Below are 20002 nucleotides of genomic sequence, written 5' to 3' on the forward strand. Positions count from 1 at the left end.
TTAAGAAAACTTCTAGATAAAAAAAGATTACAAGTAAAAAGTTATTGTTGTGTGTGTGTGTGTGTGTGTGTGTAGTATTTAAGATACAGACAAAATTTATGTAAATTTCCAATACCTTGTTTCTTGGAGGACTTTGATAAAAATTGGTTACTGGTCAATTCAAGGTCCTAACCAACTCGTAATATTCCTAAACCCTGCTTGAAGTATTGTTTCTTGTTTTATTTTATACCTAGTTTTGCTTATATTATTGCAGAAGTAAGCACTGAGATTTAACTTGAATAAAAGGTTGTGCTCGTCATACCACATGCAGCAAATATGAATCCAAAGGTGTAGAACTTATGAGTGCTTTACAGCACACAAGGAAATACATGAACAGAGCATGTATGATAGTTTACTTCTTGTTTGGTTCTAAACATGTGAGTGCAAGAGCTATTCTTAATACATCAGCTTAGCTGAATTAGTGCATACTTTGGTTTTTAATGTACAAGTAAATGATCAAAACTTGATACAAAAGAAAAAAATATGATCTATTGCAGCCTTTCACCAGTTCTTAAACTTTGAAGACTCTAAGTCAAACCAGTTAATTAGTTAGAAAAATTTCAAATTTAGTGACTCTTGTTACTGTATACTAAGAATGTCATTTACAAATTTATTACTAGGTTTGTGAATTACGATTAGCTATGTAGTCTTTGTTGGGAAAGACCTTTGATTCCAAATTTGCATTAAGAATGATAGAAATTATATCTTTCATTCAATTACCAACAACAACAATATATTAATCTGAGTAAAAACGTATCCAAGTTTAAAGTAATGTCTTCTTAAAACCCATTTAGGAATGTTAACAGTGTCAAGATATGATATCTGTAGATGAGTTAATGCCTTGATACTCTCTATTTTCACTAATGGAGAATAAAGTGAAATTATTTAAGAACCGATTTTGAATATGTCAGGTTGTATGTTAAGTGGTCTTAAGCAAATTTTATGTAAATGACTGTGCATTAGAGTTAATAGGCCATGTAAGTTTATCTGTTAGTTATGACAAGTTTCCTTGGGTGACCCACAAGTAAAAACAATACACTATAAAGGTATATTAAGTTTATGCATTGATAAACCTTTAAAGGTGAATTTTCAACAAATTTAATAATTGCCTCAGAAACTGTACTTTGGTTAGTTATAATTCCTGTGTGGTTGCCATATTTTTAAACACTTTAGTTTTTGAGTAAAAAATGAAACAAAATATGTGGGTCCTCAAACTCAAGTTCCTCTCGGTCGTTCAGCTGTTTCTTTGACATTTTACAACCATGACTTAATAGTTGCCAAACGCGCTTCATTGCGAGCCGACCATTGTGTTCCTTTCAGTGCTGGTGTTTTATGTAAATCTATCAGTGCTTTTTTTGGATTACATACTTTGTAAGACTTTTTTGTCTTGATATTGCTACTTTATGTTTGTTTTAAGATAACATGGTTTACTGCATTGCTTATGTTTGTAAAAACGGTTTGGAATCGGGCAAAAACTTATTTTCGTTTCCGTGCAAGGAGATGGAACGGGCAAGGTGGCGACAGTGGGTGCAGATGGTCAGTAGGAAGAACTGGACTCCTTCACACCATGCAAAGCTTTGTTAAGATCACTTTGAACACTCATGTTTTGTGTTGGATCCCATTGCTTTGGATTCCATGGGTTTCAAGCCAGGCAGGTTGAGACTGAAAAAACCATTGGCAATAGACAGGATCATCCCCACCATCTTTCCTCGTGTAGAGGTGAGGACTGATCTCAGCCTGCAGCGTACAGGTTCCACCCCTCTGAAGCCATCCCTTGCCATCATGAAAATAACAATTTTAAAGGTATGTGTGCAGTATAAAGCGATAAACAATAACTAGTATAATATAATAATTTCAAAAGTACAAGTTTTTGAAGAATGTAATTAGACATACACATTTCACATTCATGAATGTGTTTTGTATTTGTGGCACCTGAAAGTCAGTGAAACCTTGATTTCCTAGTCTAGCCAGTGGACAAATCTATCCCAAATAGAGTATATTACAAGTTTAAAAGCTGGTAGATCATTCTGTAGATGTTTTTGTATCATTTTTAAATATGAAAAAGCTTGAAGAATTCCATTTTTCAAATTTAACATTTCAAGATAAATTAACTATTCAGACTGCTACATCTAGTTTGATTTTTTAGACAGAATTATGATGTATAATTGAAATTCATTTTGTTACGTGTCATAAATACCCGGTACAATAATTGTGGAAGGGCTGAGTATTAGTTACCATAGTTGGCAAAGTATAAACAAATAAAACCCAGTCTGTGATACCAATAATTTATAAACACCAGACAGGTTTCGAGATGCTTAAAATTGCACGTGAAATAATACAGACCATATTTGTTTACATGACTTAGGCTTACCATTCTTCCATTGGAGATATGACCAACTCGCAACAGGCCTGGGCGCTATCAGTATCACTCACAGTTCCGCTACTCTCACTCGTGGAACTGTCAAATCTGTGTTAAAAGTAACTGTTCTAGGTTCGTTCAGAGTAAGTTGGAATTGATATGGCGCTACTCGACACTGTTCAGAACACAAAGTCAAAACTGACTCCGCCTCTGTTTCTCCGTATGCACTGGCCATGTTTATTTACATTCAACGTGCTGGTGTTGACGGTTTGTTTGGCAACTATTACGTCACAGTACTTTTCTTAGCAGCAAACGCAAAAACTAAAAAGTTTGGATTGCCACTTGGAAAGGGCTCTTTCTGCACCAAGTTCTATGTTTCATTTATTAGCACATATTTTTATAAAAAATGTGAACCTGTAAAATTAATCAGTACGAATAGTTTTTTTGACTGCAAAATTTTCTATTTTCTGTAAAATTCACCTTTAAGTTTTTTTATGTGAATTTGAAAAACTTTAGGAATACAAAGAAATATTGAAATATGTCTAAGTATATTTAAGTATATCTTGAGCTTTAGTTTTTATTTTACTGAAGGTTGAGATAGTGTTTCATTGATTCTTATAAGTTGATGTTCTAAGGACCAAAAAAAGAAAATTTTGTTTAAAAAGTTAAATTCATTACTGTGTTTCTTTCACATGAAATTTTCCACTCAGCTGTAATTAGAAGATATTGTGTTAATTTGAAAATTAAGAATGTTTCTAAAATGTGTTGTTAAATTACTATATATAGTAGTCTAGTATGGAAGAGATATTTGATAATCAAAGTTGTTGAGCTTTGGGAATGGTAAAAGAAATTTACAGTTTCATCATTTCTACACACCAGTCTTATCTACATTATTTCTGATTTTGAATTTCTCTTGTTAAAAGAAGCATACAGATCTTTTTTGAAATTACTTATAAGAAATTTGAAATTACTTATTATCCTACTTTAGGATAATATGAATTCATCACACTAGAAACATTAACAAATGCAAGCAAAAGTTATTTCATTATTAATAGATTTGTATTGTATTTGAATGTGAAAGCCTATTTAAAGTGTTAAGAAGAGTTAGCCAATATTTCTTATTCTGTTGTGCCAAATTGTATGTTCAAGTATTTTGAACTTCTAAAATTTAGCTAAGAATAACAATAGGCAAAACTATGTCAAAGACAGCAGAGAAACTCCCAAGGTTATTAGTCAGAAAAGAAGTTCAGAAATTGTATATACTGAATGAATGATTTCAGTGATAAATATGGTTGTTAAAAATGCTAAGTTTCTGGTGATTGTTGACCTTGTTGCATAGCTATTAAAAGGAATCACACAGAAATGTACAAAATAATTGCTGTACATTTGACACTCATTCTCCATTATTTATGTAGTTTTGTGTATATTCTAAATTCTATCATTGATGATATAAGTTACCTTAATGGTCAGTAAATATAGGTACTATTTTGGACAGTATAGTAGTAGATGGTCATCAACTCACTAATGAGTGTTTAAAAAAATCCCAGTATATTTCCTTTTGTTGCTCTGCACACATTCCTTTGTTGTGTTGAAGTATTTCTCAAAATATGGGAACACACTGATTGAAATTAGAAAAAAAACGTATTTTCATTGTGAAAAACATTTCCAACATTGTTTTGTTCTGCCAGTAATATTTTAGATTCCTAATGGTATCTTTTGCAATTGGCATTTTGATTTTAAAATCAAATTCTCTATCGATGTAACTTTCATGTTAACACTTCCATGTTCACTACCATTTGGTATGTTGTTAATTGTTCATTAGGAAAACCCCTATAGTAGCACAATTACTGATTTTTCTTTTTTATTATATGGCAGATCTTGACATAAGTATTGTATATAATTACATTTTGATTGGGAAAAGAAAAATTTGTTTGGTAAAAATCTCGCATTAATATAATGAGTGACTAATAATTGTTCAAGTGAAGTATTTAGAGATACTGGAGCAAAGTCAAATTGATTTTTATAGTTTTTTGTTATGTATTTCTGTTTCGTTTAAAATTGTGGTTGAAAACTTGTGCTTGTGTTAAACTTGTTCCATTCATTTATTTTTTTTCTTTTGCAAAAATTCATTACTATGATGCAGAATGTAGGCAAGAGCTGTTTATTATATTTACAGTTGTGGAAGATGTACCTTTATGATAAACTAATTGTAGATAATTATGATGAACTAATGTAGATTGTAAACAAAAGTTAGTAAAAGCAAACAGGTTCCTGTATCTGCTTTGTTCATAGGTCATCCTAACCATGAAGTACAATTAAAGTTTTTATTCAGTTAGCATTATCTGCAGTTCTGCCTTGAAGTTTGTTTAATGAACATCCCTTACAACCTCCCAAGGTATTTTCAATAGGTTCCTGTCATAAGTATCTTACAAGTATTAATGCAAGTTGTATTTAACCATGATGTTTTCTAAGCTAGTTAAGTATCCTCTTTTCTGTGAACACATTGAGATCTTGTAAGTTATTTGAGTTTGGGTATCTACTGTTTAGGTGTTGCACAATATTTATTGTTTTAATCTTGAAGTTTGAGAAAAGATGTTAATGTAATTTTAGAATTCAAATATGTGATATATAAGTATTTAGAAGTGAAACTGGACAAAATCTCCATCATAACAAACATTTAAGACTTTGTATAACATTCATTCTCCATTTTAAAGTTATTCACATTTAAGTCATGGAATTTAACTTATTTAATAAGAAACATCTGGATACTTCAAGTGGGTAGATATCATTGTTCATAATACTGCCATATTTATCAGGTCTAAGAAAGACATTTTAGTGTATTCTGAAATGTTTGAACTGACTTATGAAAATAAGTAGATAACAATGCTACTTTAATTATAAACTGAAAATTATACATAATACCAACTCATATCAGACAAACAGTGTAAAGAAACTTGTTATTACAGTATGAATTATTTTGATAGAACAGTTTTCAGTTTTCTTTGTAATGCAAAGAACATGCACAACCTTCTTTAGTATTGGCATTATCTAGAATGTGACAGACTATAAACAGAGAAGTATAAAATATATTGTAGAAGGAGTTATAGAAATGTGAAATACAGTGGTTTCCATTAGAAGAAAAAGTCTGTATGTCTTGCTCTGTTATATCCTGAACAGTTAACCTTAGAAGAAGAAAAATTCATATATCAAAATACTTCTTTCATATGAGTTTCAGCATTGATTCACCAGTCTTCATATTTACGTGTTGTGAAAGGTCAGTCTGAGAAAAAAAAAAGAATAAAAATTTCTTTTTGTGAGGGAATTTCACCAAAACCAGGACTGAGTGAAAGAAATACTTCATATATCAGAGCATGAAAAATAACAAAAACAAACAGAGATAGGAACATGCTTCAGCCTTCAGTGTATATATTTTATTTTTAAGTTTATATAAACATATATATATTTTATGTTTGTATTGTATTAGGTTGAGGAATAATTCGTGAGTGTTTTTAAATAATTTCATTCAAGCATTACATGCAAAACTATACAATACTTCAATGCATGAACACATTACACCCAAAACAGTTATTATGATACTTTATTTCATGTAATACCTAGGTATATAGTATGCATTGTTTTAAACGAAATTGCAAGAAATTAAATGCGAAAAGCAGATGGTGTCGAAAATGCTCAATTTTGTCCACTTGACAGTCCATTTAGTGAGCTGAAAATGAAAGCAAAAATTAAAGACATATGAAAATCAAACACACCATCTATTAGAGCAAAAAATTAATAACCAAATGACATGAAATAATTTGCGAAAGCGTTTCATTTATGAATATATTTGTTTAACTTGAAAAAAGCTCACAAATTATTTCTCAACCCAATATATAAGCATGATTTTATTGTATTGAGTAAATTGATTTTTATTCAATATCTCCCCTTTTAACACTTGTAGAAATGACAATTGTCAGAAGGTGCTTACTTCAGTAGTGATATTTTCTTATGCTCAACAAAATGACAAGGGGTGGCATACAGTAGAAAAAAATCCCAACAGCTACTCAGCAAAACGCAAACTAACATGGCAGGGGTTTAGTTTAGAGAGAGAGAAATCAGAAGAGTTCTCTCTCCAACTGGGGTGTTCAGGAACTTTGTAGTTCCTCTTCGTCCCCTTACATGAGAAATGTTTTAAAATATCCGTGGAATTTTTACTTTATTTTTAACATTTCAAAAAATGGAGTGGTGTATTTGTGAGTGAGAGGAAGGACGGGAGAACTGGACGAAAGCAGTGAAAGTGAAGTGAGCCAGACCTTGGCTCGAGGACGGAGTACACTGGCAGCTGGCGAATTGATTTTTAAAATTTACTGTGATTGATTAGATACTTTGTGACTGGGTAAACGGCCCTTTCAGAATGAGGCTGGGACCTACAGGTCCGATACTAGAGATTTTGCTGTGGGGGGAAACGGGAGTACCCCGAGAAAACCCACTTTCACGACCTGGGCACCGAATAATCTACCCAGACCGTGCCAGGAAGTAGCTGGGAAGAAAGAAAACAAAAAAAAACAAAAAAAACTGATGAACTATGTTGGTGGTATACGTGGAAACTGTTAGCTGCAGTCTTGTAGATCGGGTGGTAACTTCATCATGAACTTGTTTCCACACTTGAAGCCCATTGGTGCAAGTGAGAAACGTGGTCTTGGTGGTGGAACTACTGGCTGTTCTTCAGTGAGTTGTTCTTCGCTGGTCTGTGATGCTTTGTTTCTTCTCAAGATTTTGGTTTGAGCTTTCTGCGTGGAGGTAGATTGTTTTTCAGTTTGTGCTGTCGCATCGATGGTTATCTTCGTAATGGTTTGAGTCTGGCTGGTTGTTGAATTCTGTGGAACTGGGATTGAAGTCTGGCATGAACTGTCCTTTTTCTTTCTTGAACTACTGGAACTTGGCGTGTTGCTAACAATGGGAGTTGTCGTCTTCTGAGTCGGGTTGTCTGAATCCATCTTCATGTTTCTTCTAATATGGTCTGGACTCGGCGGTATTTTGGTAGTTTCATGTTGGAAGATTTCCGTTGGTTGTTTGCGATATCTGGGTGCTTTGTTTGAACCATTATTGAGTGATCGTCGATGTGGGCGTTCGGCTCTAAAATGAAATATATGATAATAACAGCCGTCTATTATAGCAAACTCTAGCTACTCAGCAAACCTGTGTAGTCTATTATATAGGATGCACTAATTGCATCAAAACTCAAACATTTTACAACAGTGTACTGCAGTCATTATCCTTTGTTGGCTCTAAAATCAAATATATGATAATAACAGCCATCTATTATAGCAAACTCTAGCTACTCAGCAAACCTGTGTAGTCTATTATATAGGATGCACTAATTGCATCAAAACTCAAACATTTTACAACAGTGTACTGCAGTCATTCTCCTTTGTTTACAAACAGTACATTTTCCTTGTTGAAATAATGTGGGGAATGAGAAGTGATGGTTGTAAATGGTTCATTAGACAATTATATTTACACATGCTCTAATACAATGAATTAGGTTCAGTCCACATATTTTAGTTATTCATCACTATTTTTAAGGATATTACTGTGGAATTGTTGCAATATCAATATATTGGTAATAATACAATCTAAATGAATGGCTTAAGAAAAACCTCTTAAGCAGGAGTTGATTTACAAAGAAAATATTCCAGGTTATATGCATCTAATAAGATATTTATTCAACTCTTTTATATGTGTTTCTAAGCTATATCAAACAGTAATATGACAAACTTATAATTGAGTGTTTAATCATGTTAACTCCTAATTGTCAAACAAGTTTGCTTTGCAGATAAATACATTCTTATAGAACCAGAAGTAGTTTACTAGATGTTCCAACCATATTTATCTCAAGATTGAACTTGTGAATGACCTGGTCATTTATTTTGATTCTACACCCACCATTGTCCCATATTAATATTTTAAACTAATTAGAACGAACAACACCATAATATTCTCCTATGGCATGTTCAAGTACATTTGACTTTATAGGAGATCTTAGGTTAGCATGTTCTTTAATTTCTGTTAACAGTTCTCTTTTACTTGAACCAATGTTCCAAAGTGGAAATTAAAAACATAAGTAATATTGGGTTCAAACACATACCACAACTGTATCTGTGAATAAACTCTTTAATGATATTTTCAAATGATTCCTAATAATTAAAGAATATTAACCCACATGGGTTAACAAGAGGATAGTTATGCACTTCTGTTGTAGTGTACTAACACTTTGCTTATATAAATGATAATTATATCTGTGGTGATACTGGAAATCTTAAAAATTCCTTGATGTTATTAAATTATTTATACACAAATTTAATACATGCCAAGTATTTTATATGCATTATGAAATATTATTTAAAGTACATTTTCTTTAATAATAGTTTTCATGAAAACACAAAACTAAAGTGGCCAAATATGGCACCAGTCTTGAAACCTTAACATGGCTGTTGACCTGACCATAGAGCTTCCTATTCAAAATGTATCTATAGATACAATTGAGGTTAGTGTTTAAACCCAATTTTTGCTCTTTTTTTAGAGTTAAGGAAAAAATCCCTAGTTTATAATTGTCATATCACTCTGATTTAGTATCTCCATGGGTGCTATATAAGGAAAACAAAATTTAAATGGAAATTTTTTACCAATCATTATGTGTACATCAGACTGTAATGTGATGAATGTTCTGGAGTTCCACAGCATTGGTTAAAGTTCAGTGTCAAAGTAAGAGTTTTCCTAGATCTGACGATCAGTGACTGGCTATTTCTCTTTGTTGTAATAAGTATTTTTAGTATTCTAGAAGTTCTTTTATTGTTTATGGGATAATGAAGTAATCTAAATTTAATACATCAAATGGATGCAGTATATCATTGTGACACAATGTGTGTGCATTTTTCTTATAGCAAAGCTACATCAGGCTATCTGCCGAGTCCACTGAGGGGAATTGTGGCATAATTATTTTTTAATTGTATTTATAGCTCAATTTTTGTAAAAAAAAGGTAATTTTCCAGTTTCAGATTATCACTAAAAATGATTTAATATTTTACTGGAAAGCCTAATAAATTATCTTTTTTAACTTTTGTCTCACTAGTGACTTTTTTTTGCATAATGTTTTGGAAATCAATAATTCTTGTACCTAGTTTATCTTTCTATACAACTGTGTTTTTAGTGTATTTATGTGGATATTCTAAAAATATACTAACATGAGAAATATTTTGAAATTTGCAGTCACTATTGTGAAAGTGGATCAGGTTCTGGATAATTTGTTTCAAACTGTGAACACCTAATTTGGATCAGGTTGACTGTAGCTTTCTGTGATAGATACTGTAATTGTATGTTCTGTATTGTAGTTAAACAGTTAAGGTTGTAGGAATTTAAAAAATATTAATTTTACCTTTTAAATTTGAACCTCTTATATTCAGATTGCCTTTTTCCACATATAAATAACATGATAAACTTACAAAACTAACTATAATCAAAACATCAACTGTTTTTTTGTATTTTAAGGACTTTGACAACTGAAAGATGGTATAAAAATTATGAAAAATTGTTTTAAATGTTGAGGTAAAACTTCTAAATGAACTTATTCTTAACACTCCTACGAAAAGACGTTTCTAGTCCTGATTTCTCCAAGCCCGTTCCCCTGGCTGTGGTTTCGCTAGATAGTAGACAGGGACAGTGGGAATCTCGTTAATCCATTCATTAATGGATTTAAATGGCAATTTCATTTAAATACAAAATTATTAGCCTAATATTAATAACCTTTCAAGTTGCTCTGGGGCCTATTAGGCCCCACTTTTCGTAGGAGTGTTAAAACTATACCTGTGACAGTTATATTAGTGAATATATAAATTTAGGAGTAGATGTTTTATAGATACACACATTGAGAACTTAAACTATTTTCTCTATCTCTTTATTTAACATGTTATTAAAACATATTGATTTATATTTTTTTCTTACAAAGATTGTATTTTGTTTCTATTTTGCAGACAGAAGAAATGGTCACCTGATGAAAAACTGATAGATATGATAGATTATAGTGTTAATGTATTTTAACCTTTGACCTAGTCAAATTTTTGAAGCTTGGTGAAGATAAAAAATAATTTTTTTTTGGTCATGCATATTGAAAAACTTGTTTCAGTTAAAAACATTATACCAGTTGCAAAATTTTGTATTTACACAGAAGCAAACACTTGTTACAAAAGTGATGGTGATGTTGGAATAAAATGTTGACAAGAAATTGTTAAAATGCTTATAGTTTGTTTATTTTGCCAAACAGCAGTTCTATCTCATGCAATTTTTTTACATATTACATAATAAATGATTATATCTTTTGTTTAAAATGTTACTGATATATTTACCATAGTTTAAAGTATGTATTACCTATTTTGCTGCAGGTTTGGTATAATGTACAAGTTTGTCTACAAATTTGCACACATTAAGTATTTGTACTATAGCTTTTGACACAGCATGTGTATCTTCACAAACTCTGGTAGACTTTTAGCAAAGATTACATGTATATTTTATACAAAAAATAAGATTTTTTAACAATGTTTTTACTGAAGATTTGTTTGGGACAATAATATTTCATTACCAATTTGGGTGCAAAGTGATTTCATGTTATGTTAAAATAACAAAATCTCAAATATTATTTTGTAATCTCTAAAACCTCCTAAATACACTTTAAACATTTGGTTTCAGTAAGACTTTATTTTGTTATTTTCTATACTCGCTATATGTAGTCTGTTACTTGACCAACCTTGTAAATATCATAAAAAATTAGGAAATCTAAATTATTCTTTTTTTTGTGCTAGAATGACTACATATTATAACACAAAAATATAAATGTTTATTCTAAGTAGTTTAAGTCTTGTAACACTATATATTCATTATTTTTTTATAATATTGATCTTCCAGTCATTCCCAGGTAGCATTACATAACTTGCATTGATGTGATGCATGTGCAATAATATCAAGTATCCAGTAATATAAAACTGACCTTTAGTCTTCCCTGTTTTGGCTATCTCCTCTCGCTATTATTCTCGGGGGTGAAGACTTTTGGATGGCACTGTATTATAGCAGAAGAAAATTAATTTTGTGAAGTACACCAAACAGAATACAAAAAATATGTATACATGAATATTCAGCCTACCATTGAAACTATTTGTGATTCTTTCTTCTCACAATTACTGTTCAATTAATCCTTAAGTGGCAGCCGCCATCAACTGATGTTGCTACTTCCAACATTCCTGCTGCTTAAAGGTTAAATTACACAAAATTGCTGTGATAGGCATATTCAATTTTAAATTTAAATAATATGAAGTTTATAAACTTTACAAATATAGCATATAGACAATAAGTCAAAATTCTGCCTTTCAAGGTTGTCTTTTCACATTTACCTTTGAGAAGAGTAAAAAAGTAAGTGCACCATTTATTTTCTAGGAAAGCATTAACTTCGTTTTCAAATTTTTAAAGTGCTACCCTACATTGTGGGTGATGGCAATTCATTCTGTAAGCTAACCATCTTGTTAAAAGGCACTAGCAAATATCTACCAGTCAGTTATGTTGTCAAAAGAAAAAGAGCAACCTATTTTAATAATAAGAGCATTTGTGTGACTGAGGAGTGTACTTCTATAATAAAGTATTGATGTTTGTACGTACAGGATTTATACATGCTGAATAAGTTATCTTACCAATTCTTTCCTTTAAATAATGTAGATATTTTCAAGTAGGATTATTTATATATATTTTAAACATTTATGATATTTGTTTTAACTTATTTATAAACCTTGAACAACAACTGTTGTAAAGTAGAAAAAAGAAATTAATAAGTGGTGGATTATTCTTCAGATATTAACTAAGTATAACACTTTTGAATATTTTATTTGTTTTCGAATCTTTTATGCACTTCTGGATATGGATTGATCACACTATTATTATTCTGCACACTGTCCAGCACATAAATGCAGTTGTGTATGTTTCATATTATTCTTATCACATTTCCACCTCCCTGAAAATCTTTTCTAAGATGTATTTTATAAGCTCAACATCATTTTGATGCTTCTTGTATGGTAGTCAAGAAGGATGATCAGTGGCCATCCTCTCCTCTTGTCAACTCCAGTCAGAAGAACATGGCAGTATTGGACTGATGATAAACGCTTGCAACCAGACAGCCAGTTTGGAAACAGCTCTTCTATTATGTTGGATCAGGATAGTGCTGCTTGGAGAATGTTCTTAAGTTGACAGTTTTCATAAGCAAATTGCTTTTTCCAGGCATCATTCGTTTTGATCAGTGGTGACATTTTGTACTTCAAGAGAACCACAAATCTATGAAGGTCATTCATATCTTCATCTACAATTCAACCTCGATGCTTGTGATAGACAACTAAACATGTGCCTAAAGTTTTTCATGGATCTCTGAACTTATTTGTAGTCTTTTTGCTAATACCATGTCACAACCAGAGATGATATGCAGTGGTGAGAAGTCCCAAGAACATTCTGGATCAAGTTAAACAGCAATAATGTGAGCAATATTTGACAAAATTAATGTAATCCTGATTGTTTCTTATAATATTTCAGTTTGACACATTATTTGGTTTGTGTTCATTGTAGCATTCACTGTACTATTAATACTATTTTGAAGCTACTCATCAACTGCATGCGTTTTGACATTTGTATTGTAACTGAATAATTTAAATAACACACATAAACAAATTTTAAATTTCAAAGGAAGTTAAAGGTAGAAACAGATAGCTGTGTGGAATTATAGCTATAGTATATGAATATATTTAAAAACTGTTTACTTTTCCAGCTTATTTAACTTGGTAAAATATACATGAGCTATATAAGATCAAAGGACATCATCAGGATGAGAAACATTCACAAGTATAATGAGAACTCCAATGTGCATTGAAAAAGTTTCAACACAATATATATTGGAAGCTAAAGCATTTTAATAAAAAAGAAATCATTTCCTTACATTATTTGAATTACAATAATTCTGAATGTCTGTATTATACATTCATTTTTACAAATTCAGGAAGTCGTTCCCCAATGCTGCCATTTTCAGTCATGCATTTCTTCCTGTTTTCTCTATCATTTATCAAAATGAAGGATCTTCTGAATATCTGGAAATTGGCATATGTCAAAATCTGTAACTACCAAATTTTATCCCCTCACTGACATAGGATCCAGCCTGGCCAGGTGGGTTAAGGCATTCAACTCATAAGCTGAGGGTCATGGGTTCGAATCCCCATTGCACCAAACATGCTCGCCCTTTCAGCTGTGGGAGCATTATAATGTGATGGTCAATCCCACTGTTAGCAAAAGAGTAGCCCAAGAGTTGGCAGTGGGTGGTGATGACTAACTGCCTTCCCACTCTTCTTACACTGCTAAATTAGGGATGCCTTGTGCAGATAGCTCTTGTGTAGCTTTGTGCAAATTTCGAAAAATAAAAAAAAACACTGGCATAGTAGTAAGTTCCACTACTTATAATGCATTAAAAACCAGGTTTCAATACTTGTAGTGAGTACTTGTGTAGCTTCGTGATTAACAAGAAAGAAACAACCACATTTTACACTTTCTTCCAGATGGTAATGGATTTTGCTAAATTTGTAACATATCTGTCTTATTATTAGAACAATTACCATTTATTTACAACAAAATTTATGTAATGTGTTGACCCAGTTTGCAAATTTATTAATAAATTGTATCTTTTTATTTCTTAATGCTTATTAAAACAGTCACAGCCACACTTTTATTGATAAGCAGAGAATCAGTAAAAGTATTAATACCCATACCAGCCATTCTGAGATACATTTTTATTTCATGTGAGTGTTTCATCATCAAGAGTCACAGCCACAGTTTTGTAGAATTTTGTTGAAATAAGCAGTGGTGTTGAACTTGTTCTGTACTGTAAAGATTATGTTAAATGTATCTTAGTTTAGTTACTTCTAAAACAGTTATCCAAGGCATCAATGATGACTAACAATGTTTTTTCATCATCTGTCAGATCTGCTTTAGTTTTAACATTACTTAATGAGAACCCTTTCAATTATCTATTCTAATATGGATCACTTGAGCTTCATCCTGCATGGAATGAAGCATGGTTTATGCACTCTCTGGTCAGGACAAAATAATAGGCATAGTACAAATATAAACTTGGTTTTCCTAGAAGTCTGACAACTGTTGCCCTGTCTTTGCCAGGCTTCTCATTTTCCTCAGCAAAGTTTTACATTTCTACAATTATGCTTGACCAATATCAAGAAATTTGGAAAGAAATATTTCTTTATGCTGTATTGATCTGGCTCCATTGTTAACCTTTGGAGGAGTGGTCTCTGCCACCAAATTTACTTCTATAAGCCTTTTTGGAAAACTTTGGGAGAACAGGTGGATGTTCTCTATGGTACTCGTATATGATACTCAGTGTCCTTCAGGTTAAGATCCAATCTATGTGGCATGCAGTGTCCTGTAAAACCAGGTGCATCTGCTGCTAACAAACTTAATGGTTTTAATTAAGAGTCAAAAAAATCTTTGAATTTTTGGAATAATATTTACCTCAGCTTGATGTACATAATTTCTTTCTCTGTATCACTCTCTTGTCCAAGATTAACAGATCAAGTTGCAATGTTTGGGTTGTGGGATCAAAACACAGCACCAAAAATGTAATGCTGAAATTGACAATTACAAAATATGTTCCAAAGCTTAAGATTTTGGATTTAAGTTTACTGAACAAAAACCAAAATCTTGGAATGCTACTTTCAGTGCTTCCAAAATACCTTTAGTCTTGACATTTTTTAAACCCACAAGCTTGAATTAGGCTATATGAGAAAAGTTTTTATCTAGAACAAGGGGTGAATAATTTTTAATGGATATGCCCAAAAGGCACTGGAATACTTTTGAAACTTTCAGAATCTTGGAAGAAAAAAAGAAAAACGGAGGAAAAGATATTGTATTTAGGTTTTGTTGTTGAAGCTATACTTCTGTGATGATGATGTCAACCAGGCAGATTGGATGAAAAATCAGGGAAGAATTTTAGAAGAAGCACATTAACTTAGTACAACTGATGTCACTCACAAGTATTAATTACTTGTTAATCCAAACCTTCATTTAATTACAAAATCAGTATTTCTGTGAGATACAAATAGTCCAAAACATTGGCCTGAAAGTAAGGAGTTCACTTTAACCTTTCTATCCCCTTTTCTAATCCCTGATTTGCATTAGTTCAATATCTGGCAATGTTTTTGAATTCCTTTAAAAAAATTTGGAAACATTTCACTCATTCACCGATAGAACACGTTTTTTACACAAATTTACTTTTTTTTTTATTGGATGGTGTCATTAGTGATGGTGACACTGCCCAACAATTTAATTGTGTTTTTAAATTTTTATGAGTCATTGGCCTTTTTAATTCTATTGAAGTTTTTCAACCAAAGTTTTTGTACTTAATAGTCAGAATTCTGGTAGGGTATGAGTCATATTCATCTAAGGTTGCTTATTTTTCTAGTAGGGTAGATTCAGTTAGTTCAAGGGAGAGCTTGCTAAAAATATGAATATTAAAGGGCTGACTTTGAGTGTTTAATTTTTATTTTAGAGTTTGGTTAGTGAGACTAACTAACTTAGTCATTAACATTTGTTTACTCAATAACTGAAGTAGTTTGAGAGAAATGCATAGAAAGACCAATCTAGGGATAGTCTAGATGGATCAACAGATCATCTGTTACATTTAACTTATTTTCCTAAAACAAACTACAAAAAAAAAAGATAAGTAAAGACAGCAGATTTTGTTTGATTAAATATAAGTTTGCTTGTATACTTTGTTTCACACAATTAATGACTGTAGTGTCAGTATTTATGAATATTAACACTGTTAAGTGCCAGTAGTTACATTTTTGTTTGTTAATGTACCATTGTTTTCTTTATATAATGGGACTATTCTAGAGATTTCATAATCCAGAGGAGTGGAGTTGCACTAGGGGCACAATAGGTATGGTGCATTATAGAAAATTTTGGATATAACTTTAAAAAACACAAAGCAAAAAGCTCATTTATAACAGAAGAATATATACTCTGAGAATTAACTTTTAAAAATATAATGTTATATGATTTTAACTTTATATACATGGCAAATGCAAAATATTTATTTTCAGAGATATACTCCAATTGGTTATATTTGTTCTATGTCAATTAACAAAAATAAATATTTTTATTTTCATTATATCTATACCAAGTTCATAAGATTTATAGGAATATACTTTTGTCTACTGTCATGGAAAATAAACATCTGAAATAAGGTTATCAGATGATAGTTATCAATGTAAAATAAAACCTACAAAGGAATGCTAGAAATTATGATCTAGTAATGATGTTCTTCTAATATTATAAAATGTTCAGAACAAGTTTTATAAACACTCCATTATAGAATGCAATGGCATTTAAAGAGATCAGTTTTGTGCTTCAGAAAGCCTATTTCACGTGCTAGGTGCTAAAGAGACAGACAGGGATTGTACTTTACTGTGGTATTTTCAGAATCTCTAACAGATGGTTTCACCAGAGAATTATTTTTCTTTATGGGATAATTTCATGAAGGTCAGCCGTATTTCTTCAAATATGGAGTGGGTAATTCTGTCAGTCCAGATCAGATTCTCTTTTTATATGAAGATCTCTCCAAATTCCAGAGAGTAATTTATCTAGACTTTTAAAGCACTCATCATTTTTGACTTATCATTTTGATAAATAAAAATATAATTCACATAACATATTTAGTGTTTCTATTTTTTTTCTACTTCTTCAAGTTATAATGAGTTAAATTTAAATTTAACTAAAGTTTAAACTGATTTGAATCATTTAAGTTTAAATCAAAAATAGTTTTTCATAATTATATCACACAATGTGAACGAAAGGTCCAAGTATGCAAATTAAGGAAAATAAATTTATTTCTGAAGGTTGTGTAAAAATCGAAACTTTAAGCTCGCGATACAAAATGTTTAATGGCCATCGATAACTAGGGTTGCGTATCTCGTCATAGTACTCGATACGTAAGTTCAACAGTCTTTCCTGCAATTTATTATCTATATTACTAACATTATCTTAATTAAATACTTCGCACTTTACAGTACGTTTTAAAATTCTCATGTTTAATCAGCTAAGTGGAAACTGATAACAGAGTAAAATAAAAATAAGTTAATATCTATCTATTTTCTTATTGTTAATTTGTTATGCTACTTTGTATGTAATGTTTTTGATAAACGAAATGAAGACGACACGTATTACACAAAATTCACCTTCCCCTATTGAATCATTAATTTTCAGCAAAAATACTTTATTAGAAATTCTTTTTTTTCTGTACAAATATTATTATGTTTACTGAAAGTATGCCAAATATCGTGAGGATAATAAATCGTATCGCACCATGTATAGATACAATTTTGTCGCGGCTTCCCGCGCTATAACGCTGCACCTGCAGTGACAACTCTCCAATTAAGTTTATTGGTCATACGTTCTTCTTAATCACATATTAGCTGATTTCTATTATCTAAGTCTTTTCATTTTCTATAAATTTACAAAAAAGATTAAATTTTCCCCGAACGTTTAATATTTAAAATGCAATTAATTTGTTTCTTCTTTTTATAAAGTTTTTTTTTTTCCAAGTGTAAATTTAGTACCAGAAAAAGTAGAGTTGTCAATAACTGTGTGTGTGTGTGGGTATTATATGAATGTATAATGCCTATACTTCAAAATTGTATATATTAATACATTTCATTCATAACTGTTTTGGTTTGTATCACTTTCGTATTGAGCCGGCATGGCCAGGTGGATAAGGCACTCGATTCATAGTCTGACAATCGCGGGTTTGAATTCCCGTCACACCCAAATGCTCCCCCTTTTAGCCATGAGAGCGTTATAATGTTCGGTCAGTCTCGCTATTCATTGGTAAAAGACTAACCCCAGAGTTGGTGGTGGGTAGTGATGACTAGCTGCCTTCCCTCTAGTCTTACACTGCTAAATTAGGGAAGGCTAGCGCAGATAGCCCTCGTGAAGCTTTGTGCGAAATTCAAAAGACAAACAAACCGTATTGTCTGGAGTATTTTTAGGAAAAAGTAAATTTATCATCTTCTTGAACATATAGCAAGTTTAAAGGTCGTTGGCTATTAAGGTCATTTCTAATCCTCATCTTGAGGTGAACTCTGAAGCACAATATGTATTTTTTACCTGCTTGTACAATTGTAAAATTTTCGTCTGTACTGTTTATGTAATTTTCTAGTTACTTTGTTTCTTTGTTGGCAATAGTAATATCTATTCTGTCTGAGAAAATACTGCAGTCACATACGATCAGATTTGAAAGAATTAAATGTTTAGGGCTCGTTGTTAGCCAAAGTGAATTCCTTAAATGTAGCAGCTTGTCAATGTTATAAGAGAATAAAGATCAAGAAGTGATGCTGTGTGTGTGTGTTTACCGGACAGAAAAAAAAATACAAGTTACTTGATGAATTCAAGGGCGTTTTCGTGACAACTGAAGTTCATACTTGAAAATCACCGTTTCAGTTCTACAGAGTTAAATACAGACAGTATAAAAGCTGTGAGACTTAGCAAAAACTAGTGAACTGTTTGCGCAAGTATTGGGTTGCCCAGAAATAAATGTCGTTTTTGAACTGTGAAGTTTGTAAAAGTATAAACCAGGGTTGTAAAACATGCTTTAATCAAAGTAAGCACCATTTGCTTCAAACACTTTTGCACCTGCTGTAGAAATCAGAGTTTCTAGGGTCAATGAACTCTCTGAAAGCTTCTTCTGCAGCCGTCTAGTTTTGAAAGCGTTTATTGTTCAAATGTGTCTGAAAAAATGAAAATCTGTAGGAAAAAGGTCTGAGGAATAAGGTGGATGAATCTAATTCGTTCAATTTTTGGAGCGTCATTACTTGACAGACCTCATAACACTAATTTTCTTGATCTCCAGTCATCTCATGCGGAATCCACTTATCCAACTTTTTTGTCTTTTCAATCTCATTCAGGTGGTTGAAAATGCTTGTTTTGCTTGTTTCTAGCTTTTCTGCAAGCTCATGTATTGTTGTGCGAGGATCTGTCTCAACTGCTTCCCTTAATGTGTTTTCATCTAAGGATGACTTCCTTCAACGACCTTCGTGGTCTTCAAGATTTTCATTTCCATGTCGAAACCTAGTTGATGTTCCGTGTAGTATCGGTAGCTTTTCGTCCAAGTTTTAAGTCGAAGAGGAAAATCAGACAAAAGTCCTTCTTGTCCATACTGCTTTGGAGGTTGTGAAACTGACACTGAGTAGAGTTGAAACAGCAGATAAGTAAAACAACTCGTAAGCGACAAACGTTGGATTAAACCAACCAACCAACAATAAGTTACTCAGTATTCAGTTTCTAAGTATCATCGTAAGAATTCTGAGATTTATTTCTGGACAACCTAATACATACGCTGCGTTTTCTTTTCTAACAACTCGGTAATAATTAATTTTGCTAAACTTGTCCAGTGTCGTTATTTTACACACATGAAAAAAACCAACAACATCCAGTTAGCTATCATATTTAGAATTACTCTCCTTA

At 31.8% G+C, this 20002-nt stretch overlaps 1 protein-coding gene across 12 annotated transcripts in view; it reads left to right on the plus strand.

Moving 5' to 3' along the window:
• Window positions 1-10685, plus strand: part of Snup (snurportin-1) — a 78371-nt gene extending 67686 nt beyond the window's left edge. For 6 of the 12 annotated variants that reach the window (XR_013027540.1, XR_013027545.1, XR_013027543.1 and 3 more), the window contains 3 exons: window positions 1537-1842; window positions 8824-8942; window positions 10426-10685. Coding sequence is in view for 4 of the 12 variants with exons in the window: in XM_076498424.1 (XP_076354539.1) it covers window positions 4691-4717 (27 nt within the window). In the remaining 8 variants the exon portion in view is untranslated. Of the gene's footprint in view, window positions 1-1536; window positions 1843-4690; window positions 4733-8823; window positions 8943-10425 lie in introns of those variants that run through there. The other 6 variants (XM_076498425.1, XM_076498426.1, XM_076498427.1 and 3 more) reach the window with 4 other exon arrangements.
• The last annotated feature ends 9317 nt before the right edge of the window (window positions 10686-20002 follow it).

Source organism: Tachypleus tridentatus, chromosome 4, assembly GCF_004210375.1.
Source record: "Tachypleus tridentatus isolate NWPU-2018 chromosome 4, ASM421037v1, whole genome shotgun sequence".
In the NCBI taxonomy this organism is placed as follows: domain Eukaryota; kingdom Metazoa; phylum Arthropoda; class Merostomata; order Xiphosura; family Limulidae; genus Tachypleus; species Tachypleus tridentatus.